We start from the raw sequence: 15,428 nt of genomic DNA on the forward strand, positions 1-15,428 counted from the left end.
AAACTACTTAAGTACTGTATTTAAGTACATTTCTGTAGTAAAAGTATTGCCATTGAATGCTACTTTATACTTCATTTCAATACAACAATAGGCAGTAATGTACATTTACTTATGTAACATTTTGAATGCAGGTCTTCTGTATCATAATTAAGTATTTTTTATAATATGGTATGTTTTTACTTTGACTCAAGTAAACAATCTGAATACTTCTACAGCTGTCTGATAAAGGGTGGATCCTCACATCACTTAGTGAAGCTCCCACTGGTGATAGATAAAACTATACTGAGCAGCAATATCTTTGGTTTAGATGTGCGGATGTGGATGAAAGAGATCAAGCCTTGTCAATAATGAAAGCATTATTCAGAATTATTTTAATGATCCTTTCACACTCAAAAACACAGTGTTTTCACATCTCCCTCAGATACCTCAACATTCCTGAGTCCAGCTGAGAAGTGTCAGACCATGCATCACACACACTGCCACAGACACACAAATATACTGTACAGCTTGAGTTTGTGCATGCAGCTGTGTGTTCAAATACCCACACCTACGCACACTGCTGCACTGACTAAACATCGTTTTAAAACTAAACTCCATTGGATGACTAACTTGTCTGCCACAGAGACAGAAAAGTCATAACCAAGGTGTAAAACCAGTGGGAGACTCAGCACTGTGGGTCACAGTAGGTTGAGTTAGGCAGTATACTGAATAGCCACAATATTGAAACAATTGTTTAAAACATTTTTTAACATATCTAAACATATATGTTTACAGAAATGTTGCCTCAATCAGAAGACTTTCCACCACATTTGTGCACTACCACTATTGTATTGCTTATGAATGAAGGCACTTTTATACCAGATGTATCAACACCTAATAAAGATGCCAATCCCTACAGCTCCATTTGGCTAGACACTGTTTGTGCAGTCTGTGCTGCACTATTCTTCCACTGCAAATGTTTTCACCTTATTTTCAGACATTTACCTCAGTCGAGGCAGCGTCTCTGGTGACCTTTGTTCCACACAAATTGGCCTCATCAGACCTTTTTACTTCTGGAAGACATGGCTGGCTGAGAGTTGCTCCGAATGGTGAAGAAGTTGGATTTTACAGTGTAAGCGACTCCGTTGCTGACATGTGCAAAGGATGACTTCTGTGAGCTGGCAGCTCTTGCTAGTTTGTCACTTCACTCTCCAAGTGTGTCAGTGTCCCTTCCTGTACACCAAGAACACACACGATTTCACTCCCAAGCCCCTCATCTAAACTTTAAAGCACGGGTCTTCAACATTTTTTAAGCCAAGGACCCCTTAACTGAAAGAGCGATAGAGCAGGGACCCCCTACTACATATATTGTATAAAATGAAGTTGCATTTTAAACTGGGCCTACAATAACGTGTAGGGTGGTCTAAAGCCTTTATACATACCCTTTTTGTATAGAATACTAAGCTATTAAAATAGCCTAATAATTGTTGGCATGATTTTATAAATCATGTTTTAATGTTAAAACATACATATGGCACAGTGAATCCTTAGGATTAACTCTATCTGTGGATGGCTATCTTAGTGACTACCTTACCTATAGGCCAGTAAGCCTGTCATCAGTAGGGATTCATATTTGCTAATAATATGTTGGATTTAAGTTAAGACATTTTTGGAATTGAGGCCCCCCTGCATTGACTCTGAGGCACCCCTAGGGGTCCTTGACCCCCTGTTGAAGATCCCTGCCTTAAAAGATAAGGCCAGTGATATTCTATATTGTATTATTATTAAATAATACCAAGTTAGTAGTTCAGGTATGTGTGAATGTGAAACATCGGCAAAATGACAAAGACTGGGCTGTGCGTAGGCTTCAAAATAGCTAGTCATCTATAATGCGATGAACTACATCACCTTGTTAGTAATACCTTAAGCTTTGGCGCTGTCTGTAGGGTATTTTCTCCCCTTCTCAAATGCTGTGGTTTTTAAGGACTGAGTCTTGCTGGTGGCGGTTTATGTTGCTGATCTTTCTCCGACACGGTGCAATCCTTCCAAATGGCCGACATTTTCTTTTACTGTAAATAAACCACACATGCGCACGGCACCCTTTGCCCTTTTTACGTTATACATCGTGCCAGGGTCGTGCAGAGTCAGTGGCTTCTTCTCTGAATCAGCAGCTGTAGTAGCAGCATATGTTAGCGGCTGTTGTTTGAGTCCGACAGCAAAAAAACAACACATATACATCAGCCACTGCCATCGGTAATTGCCATCTTATATGCAGATAGGCCGATGCAGTCAACGAGCAGATATTTGCACTTTTTCCACATAGCAAGTTGGCACTGCAAATTTGCACGTTCTCCCCGTATTTGCGTGGGTTTCCTCTGGGTGCTCCGGTTTCCTCCCACCATAAAGACATACATGCTAGGTAACTAGGACTACCGTTAAAACTTAACACAACTTAACTTAAAACAAAGGCGCATTTACAGAAATGTTGATTAATGTGCATTGTCCTAATCAAATAAATCTACAAAAAAATCTAAATCTAAATCCGTGCATCCCCAATAAATACAAGAGCACACACAAACACACATGTATATGTACACAAACACGGCATGGTGATCTGTGATTTTTTCAGGCAGCAGGATAGTCATTTCATTGTCAAGTGCAATATTCTGAAGTTTTTTTGTGTGAACACAATACTCTCTCTGTTTACACACAAACACACACATCACCCACATAAAACACTATAGGCCTCATTTCTCAGGCTATCCAAGGCTGATGGAGGATGGATAACTTGCCAAGAGGAACAGTAAAAACAATCAGCATGGGACAGTAAGCCCAGTCCGGTATTTACTGCATATACACTGGTCCCATTATGTTAGCAGAGCAGTGTAGTAGTGTAGTGTAAAATTAAAATAATACCATTGGGCTGTTCTCGGAGGGAAATTATGACCGATAAATTCTTAATGAGACATAACACAGTTCTACCATAATGCTATTGAAACAAAAATTAGATTAGGTACAACTAGCAACGTTTATGTTACACATATGCTATGTTTTCTGAACTATCACCCCTACATACATGTATGGTCAAGGTCGAGGGTTTCAGTTCGATGATCACTCGCTTGCTGCAAAGCAGTTTACGTCACTGTTAGGAAGGATTTTAGTGCTCTTCAGTGCATATGATTAGTCATTGTTGATGTAACTTTCATGGTTAAACAAGGCTGATTGTTGAAAGGAGACAACATGGTCATGGTCACATGCATTATACACCTACGCATCCACTCTAACAAATGACACTACTTAGAGGGGACAGTAATTATTCACTTATCAACTGCAAGAGGTCTCTTGTCAGGAAAATGTAAAGTGTTCATCATTTTCTGGTGAAGCCAGTCTGAAAGCCATTGAAGTCAGAGAAAAAAAAAAACAGGCATATAACTAATATATATATATATATATATATATATATATATATAAACAGAGCTAATGCTTTACATACACACACACACACACACACACACACACACACACACACACACACACACACAGACAGAAGCACAGCTGGGACTTGGCATGGTACTAGCACAGTGTTTGCCAACAGCCATTTTGGGGAAGCCAGAGACTCATTCTGGCCACCACACGGTGCCAGTTGGCCTAATAATAGCATGCATCAGGAGTGAGTTTGTGCTATGAGGTAACATGATGAATGTGAGGTATCCAGCTCAGGATTTCAGTTTGTTTTGCAAGCACAAATTAATGGGAGGAAACTGTGCACACCACAGGAGAGGTACAGTAGATTACTCTCTTTCTTGGGAAAAAATATCTAACTGCCAAGTCAGACTTGTCGCGTTGTCGAGTTTAACAGTCATGATGTCCTTGACCTCTTAGCCATAGATCTCCAAGGTAAATTCCGGCTGTTAAACAGAATTTAAAAATGTACATCACAATAAGAGATATTGACATTTTGCATCATTAAATATAGATGATAAAAGTCTGACACTTTTAATTCAAGTGGTCATTGTGGGGTCGGATTTTTGCCAAGCTATATGACAAGACAGGCACTGAGTAGCAGAATTTGACATCAAATTGCTGAAGTACTTTAAAGGTGCAAAACATCATTTTGCATCACAGCAGTGTGTAAATCATATCAGCTCCTTACCATTTTTCTCCTCCAGCAGCCACGTGCTGCTGAACAGTGTATCCAAACTGGGCTTGTTTAGGGCCTTTGATGATCCTGGGGTTCTTTGTGTCGATATTGAAGCAGTGGTGGAAGCCTTAAAAAAGAAAAGACAATGTTCATCAGCACTGGCTAAAGAAGATGCCATTAATGACCTGACGTCTGAGTTCTATACTAGCGTTAGTGTAATACACAGAACATCCAGTTTTCTGTGCCACGTAGTAGCATTTCAGCAGCTTTATGGATGTCTGTACTGAAAGAAGCATTCACATTAACATTGATTAGACCTCAGCATCTGGCCTAAGTGCAACAAACTGCCGCAAAGTCATCCTTGCTCATCATTAAAATAAGCCCTACTCTGTCTCGTGTCTGTTTGTCCCCCCTGCACCAGAATAAAAACACAGACTTCCCTCATAAAGAAAACAGATACTCATTGGTTACGTGTTGCAGAGTAGCTGAGCTGTCTGTCACATTTGACTGATATTCTTCTATCAGCCATCTGCAGACCCAGACATGTTTTGGTTAAGCAGCATAGTATCAACATTACCACCTACATGACCAACGTTTTACTTCCAGAATAACTTTTTTTCCAGGCACCAATCTGGCATATAATATAAAATAGACCTAAATCTGATCTAAGACAGATGTAAAATCTGTGATTTACATTTCAGTGGTGAAGGAGCCAAAAAGGCTCTCAACATGTCATCCATATGAAGAAATGACCTAACACCTGCATCATATCAGTATCTAATATCTTGCAACTGCAATTATACGATTGGTAAAGAGCCTCTGCAAGGAGTTTTGTTTTTATATTGCAGTTAATAGAAGGTTAAGTATAACCTGACAAGTAGTAAGAGGGTAAAAAGTAAAAGCTGCTGTGGGACCTGATCAAAGCAAATCTGTTTTTCCGATTGTGTGTCTAAATTTCTCTTACACCTTTTGACAGCTTACCAGGTGGGAGAAAAGAGCAGTGAATGTCTGTTTTCAATTAAAATACCAATCGCAGAAGTTTTTTTTTTTTTTTTTTCAGATTCTGCATGTCACCAAGTTATTGTGCCATTATGGCTAATTAATGGTGACAGCATTATTTGCCTTTTCAATTTCCATCAAAAGAGGAGGACTCTGTCTCTGTGTGAGGACTTGTGATGTGAAATGTTTTGACATTGACATTACATGACATTTTGCTTTTGGCAGAGAAGTAGGGGAAAAACATAATCATCTACCACTCTGACTTCCTCTTGATCAATCTCCGTCTTCTACTTAATATCCTGCTGATCTCTGTCTCAGATCCCAAACTTATCGTGAGTCTGTGCTGATCGGTCTATTGATGTTTCACCTACTCTACGCTCACAGATCATGCTGACCGTTACAGTAGGGCTTAATGATACTCTAAATCACAAAATATACTACGTTAGATTGGGAACTACTACACCATTTCAGCACCAAAAGAAATGCATTAAAGTGCTCATATTATGCTTTTTGGCTTTTCCCCTTTCCTGTATTGTGTTATATATCTTTTTTGTGCACGTTATAGGTTTACAAAGTGAAAAAGCCCCAAAGTCCACCCCAAAGAGACTTACCATCTCCAACAGAAAACACTGTTCACAAACTGCTCCAAACAGCTCTGTTGTAGTCCAGCCTTTACTTCCGTGACGAACGTGCGTCACTTTGTAACACACGTTATAATGCTCGCCAATGTGCTAGCATGGCACGCACTCATACTCTGCTTCTGACTGGCTGGTTGTCCTTACCTAGCTACTGCGCATGTGTGACTCCCAACAAAGATTGAATAGAAGTGAGATGCCTCACTCTGTAGCTAAAACTGAGAGCTCAACACAGGGTGAAAAGAGGAGCTGCAGCAATGTGCAGTACGACAAAAAAATATGGTGTTTTTTGCAAATTAAACCATGTAAACCTATTCTGGTACAACTACTAAATACAATTATGAACTGGAAGATGAGCATAATATGAGCACTTTAAGATAAGAAAGTAGGAGGGAAAGTTAAGCAAACGTTATGCTTAATGGGACACAGAGATTTGTTCTGTAGAAGTTGAAGATTATTGCTTAAAAAATAAAGTGTTTTCTCACAGTTTAAGCTGCCCAGCTGAGCTGAAAGCACAAAGGCCTCTGCTTTAAAGAACTACAAACTCCCCCACTTATTACATCTCTGTGGCTTTTGTCCATACACTGTTGGGCTTATTCAATCCCATGCCCTCACGCTAAACAATCTCACTCTCAGCTGACTCCCCATCTTTTTTTCCTGCAAGGGGAAAATTCAGTTAAACGTAAACAACAAAGTGAAGGAATGCTCAAAGTTGGAAAACATGTAAAATTCAAATTAACCCATAACAAATGACAGCTGAGGTCAAATTGAAGACAGTTGAACCCAGGGTTCTCTTTTAATGATGCAAATGTGAATGAAGTTAAACTTAATGAATTTTCATTGGCAATTGTTAAGCTGACTCTACATACCTAATGAACAAAATATGTGATTGTGCAGATTAGTATATTACATAAGATATATATTACTAATGATAATCATGCTATTATGCAGAGACATTTTGAGTCTCTTAATACAACTAGTTATGATATGTTATCCAATAACCCTAATAATTGTGAGCATTGAGTATTGAGTGATTGTTTATGAATAAAATGTATCTGATTCCAGCTTCTTAAATGTGAATACTGTCTAGTTTCTTTAATTCTCTATGACAGTAAACTGAATATCTTTGAGTTGTGGTCAAAACAAGACAAGACATTTTCTGTCTTTTTATAGATCAAACAACTAATTGATTAGGGTAATCGAGCAAATAATCAACAGATTTAAGGATAATGAAAATAATCGTTAGTTGCAGTCCTAGTGAGTTTAGCATCTGTTTTCACTTTTATCGCAATGATACTCATCTGCATTGCCAAGATAAACAGAGAAGCCCAGTTGCCCACATTACATAACTGTCTATTTGAAGTCAAGGGCTGTATGTCAGAAAACCTCCCAGACGTAACAATGTGTACCAGTCTGCTAACTACAGCTAAGTACAGTAGTCTAAAAACTACAGCTGAGTCTTTTAAACACCTCAAAGGAGCTGCTTGCTTTTCTTGGTTATCCATGAAAAACAATATCTATCAAGCCATCAGCTAGATGAAAAAAAAACAAAAAACAGACCCAACATTTTGATAGATGAAATTGTGCAAAATTTAACAATTTTTGTTGGTTTAGAGCTGTGTCAAATGCAAAAGCTTGTTGTGTGGCAGTTTGTAGTTTTACTCCAAAGCCAACCCCAAGCAAGATTTAGCTTTGGAGGCCCCTTACGGTGCCAGCATACTTCATAAGAACTGCTAGTCAGATGGTACAATGGCTTCGGAAACTATCTGAAACGTCGAATTTGGGGGGAGGTGATTTTACTTTATGTAGTTATTGGCCAACTATGCAAAGTAAGAACTATTTCTGTCACTTTCATATTATCAACCGAGTAAAACAATATGAATGCATTTTAGATCACTGTTTGAAAGTGCAATTCTATCCCCGTATTTAAACGATTATTGTATATTTCCTCCTCTCTGTGAGAGCCTTCGGGTGTGGCCCTTCGGAAAACACTTTTAGCTTCCGACGTGGTCGGACAACACGTCGTACGGACTACTTCATTTCTAGCATAAAAAGAACAAGTCCGGGCCATGTGTGTTTTTGTTAAACCCTACCTCTGACTGTTGTCAGAACTCACCAGAAACTTGGATTCTTTCTGTTATTTCCATCCGATCTTTCTTTTTTCCTCCTGTGCATTTATAACGCTGATTAATAAAGCTCTGAATGAAATATGTGCACATTTTTCACTCAAGTTGAAACATTCTTAAGTCTCGCAGACAGATCTTTGAATCAATTTGTTGCACTGCGATGAAGTTGTGTCTAATTCCATAATTCACTTTGTGTTCTGTCTGAACACACATTTATGAGTTGATACAGAACATAAATAACTTGGCTAATGGTGGAGCTTTTTTGTTATCTAAGATTTGCAAAGTTTGCTGCACTAATTGTGGGATCTTTGCCACTATAACAGCATATTCTGTGATGAGAATGAACCATAGACAGTTAAAGAAATGGACAAAGCGACGCCGTAGACTTTGACGGTAATTTCTCTACTGTGCGACAGAAAGTTGCGTGGCAATGACACAATCATTAGCCTATTTTTATAAAAACGGCTGCTACGGGGCCATAACGTGAGATACAAGGTAATGGAGCCTTTTATACATTGTCGTGTTTCTTTAGAAATAAACAATGGACAAATATAGTCTTTAAATGCTTCAGATGTAAAGTTATTCGCTCTCAAAGTGACGCCAAAATGAATGGCAGTCAATGGAATACTAGCAGAAGGTGATGGCTTGTTAGCCTATGAACCTCCCCATAGGAGGTACGCTTATAGGATGCTCGCTTACCCCCTTGGGATGAACATCCCCAGCACTTAAGCATCTGGTGCTCCACCTCCAGCTGAAGGACAATCATTGTCATTACTTCAGAACAAGGAATTACATTTGAAATGTTAAGGGTGAAAGCATGCTTTACTATCTTAAGTCTTACTATCCCGTAACGCCCTGCTGTGCCCTACTATAACATGAACTACTACGACTACCATTGTGGTCACTGTTTCACTATCTTTATTATGACTATTATTGCCACCATTCACCACACCCCCAACCGGTGCCGTCAGACACCACCTACCAAGAGTCTGGGTCTGTCCGAGGTTTCTTCCTAACAAAAAAGGGAGTTTTTCCTTGCCACTGTCGCAATAGCTACTGCTAATGCTTGCTCTTGAGGCAACCACTGTAATAGTTGGGGCTTCGTAAACTACAGAGTGTGGTCTAGACCTACTCCATCTGTGTCTCGAGATAACTCTTGTTATGATTTGATACTATAAATAAAATTGAATTGAAATTGAATTGAATTGAATTGAATTAAGTAAGTAATGGGGTCGTATCATGACATTTCAATAGTAGTTAAATGTGTTAAATGTTTCCGTGCATCAGCTGGTCAAACTCCCATCAGTATTTCTATGTAATGCTACTTTTTAGTCCAGATTAAAAGTGTCCATGTTCTCAAACGCAGTACTGTAGTAATACAAAGTACAGCTGCAACAAAACTCAGCTTTTTGTTTGTTACACAGCAGAAAAAAAGATGCATTTGTTTGGGTGAGCAGTTGTTTGCACTTTAAAGCAAAGGACAGGTTACATGTCCCCCAACAGAAATGGGAAGTGGTCTGCATTCCTTAGATACTGAATAGTTTGGAGTGTTAATCAGTTGTCTAAACAAATAGCAAACCAAAGTCTACTCCCACTGTTCCTCAGCAAGTATCAGTAAATATGAGACTGAAATTGAGGGTTTTGGGCACTGCAGGCAGTGTCAAAAACATCACAACCCCAATTTTACCACAGCAGGACATTATGGGAGTAGAGTGACCTGCCACAGAGTGAATGAGTCATTCATTTCTCAAGGCTGTCACGTGATCAGGAGTATATATCACTCTGATTGGCACAACTATAGACCATTTGTTCCGTTTCATGAAAACCTCCATTAAAATAAATGGCCATCTCTACCACGCAGACTCTTCATGTAAATATTGACACATTCTCCACATTGCTCATTTCCTGTTGTATGAATGGTGCACATGTTCAGCTGGTGTTTGATCCTTCCCCCAGACATCCTCTGGTTTCTGTTTATCTAGAAACAAAAAAGGGGTGACTGAAAATAGATTGGTGGGAACAGATAGGTGTATGAAAAATAAATAAAGATCAATTGGTAACTCTTGACAGTGTGGTGCAGCATAAAACATTTTACAAGTGAAGGGCAGTGGGCTGTACCGTTTTAAAGTATCGCTATCATTGTTCAACTGGAGCACATCAATGTTAAAAGTTGTGGTAAATGATTTAATGCTCGGATGACTTTTAAGCATTTAAAATAAATTCCCAAAGATGCAATCACAGAAAAACTGAAGTCTAACCAAAAAATAAGCGAAAGCTAAGACAGGGAAAGTGTCAGGGTGAAAGCATGAGAATGGAGGTGATCCAGTTTCCATTTCGAGCTACTAAAGAGCAATTTAATATTCCCAGTAATATCAGCAGCTTCTAACATAAGGTCAGAGTCTTGCTGGGTTTCCTGTGTACCGGCTTCCATGCCCAGATAAATAAACCTCAGGCCGGTGGCTGCCGGTGCGACCCACATTAGTCCGCTGCTGCCTTTGGCCCAACACCAAGCTGCAGGAGCTCCACCGCACAGATCCACTGACATAGAGCAGCTGTGCGGGTTGCATTGTGCTAACTGCTGGCTTGGAGACATCCTCCTATCAGACAGGCATTATTCAGTTTGTTTATTAATTGATACGGTGTAATATGGTTTAGGATTTATGAAAACATACAGTAGATCACAATGATGTGTGTGTGTATGTGAGTGTTTATAGACATTGCATTACGACTGCATCTGACTGAAAATATAAGAACAGAGTCTTCACATATAATACATCTCAAAAGCAACAGTACCATTTTTCCATTGATCAATTCTGGATTTACATTACAATGGTTTTCTCTGGAAAGATACTTTACACTTGACAATATACTTGGAAAGATTTTGGCACCTTATATTACATTTACCCCGCGCCAATGTAAATACCCTGGGAGGCACGGGGTATCTAAAACCAGATGCGCAACAGCTAACTGGGCACTGATTAACAAGCTATTAACCCTCTGAGCCAACAAAAGGCCCTCCAGGGATTCAAACCAAGTCTCTAGGGTAGCACAGTGCAAAACAAGTATCACCAGCTATTACACACAACTACATGACAGTCAAGACATGTACATGGAGTAGGTTTGTTATTACAGAAATAACATGATATGGATTTATGTATAGGTATAATATTAATTGCTTTTGCCAAGTGTAATGTTAACTAACTGTAATACTCAATCTTCAACAGCCTGTTAATGTTGTAAAACTACTACAACTATTGATTCATATGCAGGTATTTTACGATACGATCTGACAATAATTCAACCTTTAATACTTTAATAATTCATTTTGCAGTCCATAATAATTTATTTTGATGAGACATTTTAATGTTAACTACCCCCAGGACATCTGTTGCTACTAACATATCGAGTCTCAGTAAATGCCAACTCACAAGACTCACTTTTGAAAATAGGATCTGGACACAGATCCAAAAGGCAGTCGACGCAGCATGAAGGAACATCTGACTGAATCCCTGACCAAATTACACAACCAAAGTATAATCATCTGATTTTTGGAACAACTGTAATCAATCAAGATATTGTACAAAAAAAACAATAGTGTGAAACATAACCTCCATCCAGATTTGTTGGCAAAGGTACAGTAACTACCTGGGACTGCCAATTACATGTAATTGATTTTATACAATGGTAATGGCATTTACCAATTTTATATGAAAAGTGTCCATGCAACAGGAAACTTCACACAAGGTTGGGTCAACCTTGTGTGTTTAGCACACTAATCAACATTTTTTTATATAAATCAATGTGTAATGTAAACAGGGTTGCAAAAACCAATTAAATAATTATCATCCAACTATGAGCCGTTTTAGTCAGTGGTTGTGTTTGCAAAGTTTTGTTCAGTCTCAGCGCTCTCATTAACCACATGCTTAGCAGCAGCAGTAAACAGTATTCTGTAGTAAAGAGACTGTCCCCCCATGACAAACAACAGCATCAATTGTTTGAGCAAATGCCCCAAAACTACATTGATTTACATTCAAGCGGCAAAGCCCTCAAGCGGTCGTAAGAATTATTGGTCTTGTCCGTTGATAGCAAAGAAGGAAGCTGGGTGACGTTATTATTGAGCCACAAAGTCTGCATAAAGGAAGAGTTCCAGGTGGTTGTAGGTGTCGAAAAAACTTTGGACTTGACCAAGTTGTTTTTGTGCCTAAACACTACCAAACCTTAACCGCAGCATTATCACATCATAAAACAGATTCATTTTTCAACAGTAATTTGTAACGATACAGGCATCAGATTAGAAAACACTTACATGTGTATTTGAGCGTTTAGACTGCCAGCCCATATTGGCATATCCAGATTGTATCCAGGTTGATTTTAAAAAGCCTAGCAAAAATCCCACATTAAATGTGATTTTGCTGATGCACTCCTCAGTCCCAACTATGGTCCCGATGCTCTGGCCGCTCAAATAGGACACACAACGATGACGTCAAATCCAGAGTGGCAGAAGTGCTGAGCAGAATCAATGCTGCTACTAGCTGAGCGCTATGGAGGACAACATTAAGGAGAACAACTCCTCTGTCGCTCATGAAATAAGGCAGTGGCAAAATATATAAAGCTTCATGCTGGTGAAACAGATAAGCATGGGTGATTCTGAATACAACAACTGTTATAAGTGGATGATGATGCAAACACAGCCTCCTGAATTTCCTTTGGGAAATGGCCATGACATAATTGCTACCATGCACTTTGAGATTTACCCATGAAGAAAATAATGGACTTGGCATCTATCTATCTGTCATTTATTATCAGGACAACTCATGGAGTATTATTGTTTTTAATCCAGTCAGAATCTGGCACACTGTGATTCTGCTTTAATGGAACATACATTTTGGATTTTGAAGGGCCTCCAGTTAGATCATTTATATGAGTATGTCAGTAATTAATTAGCATTGTCATTTTCAATGAACTCTTCATGACAGTGAACATATAATAAAAAGAAAAAATTCTTAGTTTATATAAGAAATAAACTTGCTGAGTTGACATATCCTGCTGGAATAGTGTGTATGATGACATGTGCCTTATGAGGACAAATCTGCTGAATGTATGGAAGAACAGAAGAAATAAAGAGTATCTTCATGTCAAACTGTAGTTTTCTGAGGCAAATGACACCCGCTGTTTAGATGTGTCATCTATGTCTATGAGATGGCCTGACTGAAGTTAACCGGATTTTATTCAATTCAATTTTATTCATAGTGTCAAATCATAACAGGACCCTCTATAATTTACAAAGACCCAACAATTCCCATGCACGGATGAGATCATTGGTCCAAAAGTCCCAGGATTCCACAAACAGCAGACTAAAATGCAGCCTCCTTCTTATGTGCCTGCCAAAACATCTCCCACCACAGCCAGCATCGAGTCTTTCTCCGCAGAAAAGGTCTCCAAGGTCAGTGTCTCCCTTACTGTGGCATCAGTCCAAAACTCGTTTCCAACAAATTCCAAAATTAAACCAAATATTTACAATAGCGATTTCCTCTCCTGCATTTCTTGGTTTTGTGTTAGTTAACAAAATGTCTAAATCGAAGATTCATTTATTTTTTTCCAAAGAATTCCAGTCTTGTAGACCTCAGTATTAACCTCGGGGTGACGCAACATCCCAGAAAAGAGTAAATAATTTCAGCTTCATTGTTGAGAAAAACTGTTCAACATGCACAGTATTCTATGGAAACGTTTGCCAACACAGTGTGTTAACAATGTGGTAACACTCTACACTACAGTATGCTGAGCTCCAAACTTAACCATAAAGAGATCTCTACTGTAGCGCTGCATCTGTTGCTTAAGGGTCTACAGTATATTTGAAAGGGCGCAGTAGGTTTTATTAGTTTTGAAAAACATAAATCATATTCTTTTGGTGACTTTTATTCACTCTCTGTCTCTCTCTCTGTCTCTTTCTTTCCTCCTGTTGAGATGTGTTACTGGTATAGTGATTTCACCAGTAATTGACCACAGTTCTGGCTGAGCACCAACAACTCTCCAGTCACTGGAAACTTGACTGTGAAAAGATAGCATCAACTTTCATTTGAGAGATCATGCCTGCTTCCAATGAAACACACAGCACCTCTGTAGACCTGAGGGGGACAACATATCCTTCAGTAAAGCCACTGAGCTCTGCCCTTCCTGTCTCTTACCATGATACTCGGTCAAGATGTCAGGTTATGATGTCATTAACACAGGCAGCCATTCATTCACTTAAGATATTCAGATATTACTGCTCTCAAAGCGTGGACATAAAAAACCTTTAAAAGCAGCAGTCTCAAAGTTTCCAGTTGTTTTTGGAACAGGTCAAAGTATACTGTAACTAACAATTAGAGAACCATTATTATACTGCAAAGCTACATGACGAAAGAAAGAAGGTCTGATTCATACATCAGCACAACTCAAGCATGTAAGGATACACACACACACACACACACTCACACACAGAAACAATAACATACATACATAAACACCTTTCACTCACCTAACTGCTGGCTGCAGATCCAGAGCAGGAGGAAGCAGTAGTACTCCATATGTTTGCCGGTGCAAGCGTGCATGCGTGCGTGCATGCATGCATGTGTGTGTGTGTTTGTGTGTGTGTGTTTGTGTGTGTGTGTGTGTGTGTGTGTGTGTGTGTGTGTGTGTGTGGGGGGGGTGTGTGTGTGTGGGTGTGTGTGAGTGATGACTGCTGTGAGAGTGTATGTGGTGGGCTGAGGAAAAGAGAACCAGTGGCGGGCACAGTTAAAGATCTCACTCTGATTGACTCTAAGTCTAAGTTAAAGCGCTGCATATATCTTGGGAAAGTAGGAGGGGACTGTAGAAGAAGAAGAAGGAGGAGGTCCATTCTGACATAGCAGGCAGGAATACTCAGCCTCTCACACATTCATTCAACTGACTTTGACTGGGTGAATACTCAGTGGTGGAATGTAACAATGTACATTTATTCAAGAACTGTACTACACTAAAACTTTGACATACTTGTACTTTACTTGAGTATTTTCATTATATGCTACTTGCGTCTTCACTACATTTCAGAGGGAAATATTTTACTTTTTACTCCACTACGTTAATCCGACACTTGGTTACTTTTTATAAAAACAATATGCTTACTACAACAATTACTACAACAATAAAATGCTTTTACAAGTATTCATTAGTGATAAACACAGAATAATATAATGTTTTATAATATGGTGACGGCACAGTGGATATGACACATGCCTTTGGTGTGGGAGATCTGGGTTCAATTCCCACTGCGATACATCAACCAATGTGCCCCTGAGCAAGACACTTAACCCAGAGGCATTCTGAGTTGAGTACTTTCGCTTTTAGTACATGTTGCTGATAATATTTCTGATTTTTTACTTAAGTATCATTTTGAATTCAAGACTTTAGGACTTGTAATGCAGTATTTTTAGACCACTGTATTTCTACTTTTACTTAAGAAAAATATCTGAGTACTCTTTCCACCCCTGGATATTTATGATGACATACATTTAAAGGAATTGGGTTTTG

At 39.0% G+C, this 15,428-nt stretch overlaps 1 protein-coding gene across 3 annotated transcripts in view; it reads right to left on the reverse strand.

Moving 5' to 3' along the window:
- itga11a (integrin, alpha 11a) overlaps positions 1–14,661 on the reverse strand; it is a 50,266-nt gene extending 35,605 nt beyond the window's left edge. For all 3 annotated transcript variants that reach the window (XM_031290137.2, XM_031290135.2, XM_031290136.2), the window contains exons 1-2: positions 14,398–14,661; positions 4,133–4,247 (exon numbers count right to left, since the gene is read on the reverse strand). Coding sequence is in view for 2 of the 3 variants with exons in the window: in XM_031290135.2 (XP_031145995.1) it covers positions 4,133–4,247; positions 14,398–14,482 (200 nt within the window). In the remaining variant the exon portion in view is untranslated. The remainder of the gene's footprint in view (positions 1–4,132; positions 4,248–14,397) is intronic.
- Positions 14,662–15,428: the final 767 nt, after the last annotated feature.

The sequence above is a fragment of the Sander lucioperca genome, chromosome 3 (assembly GCF_008315115.2).
Source record: "Sander lucioperca isolate FBNREF2018 chromosome 3, SLUC_FBN_1.2, whole genome shotgun sequence".
Lineage (NCBI taxonomy): Eukaryota > Metazoa > Chordata > Actinopteri > Perciformes > Percidae > Sander > Sander lucioperca.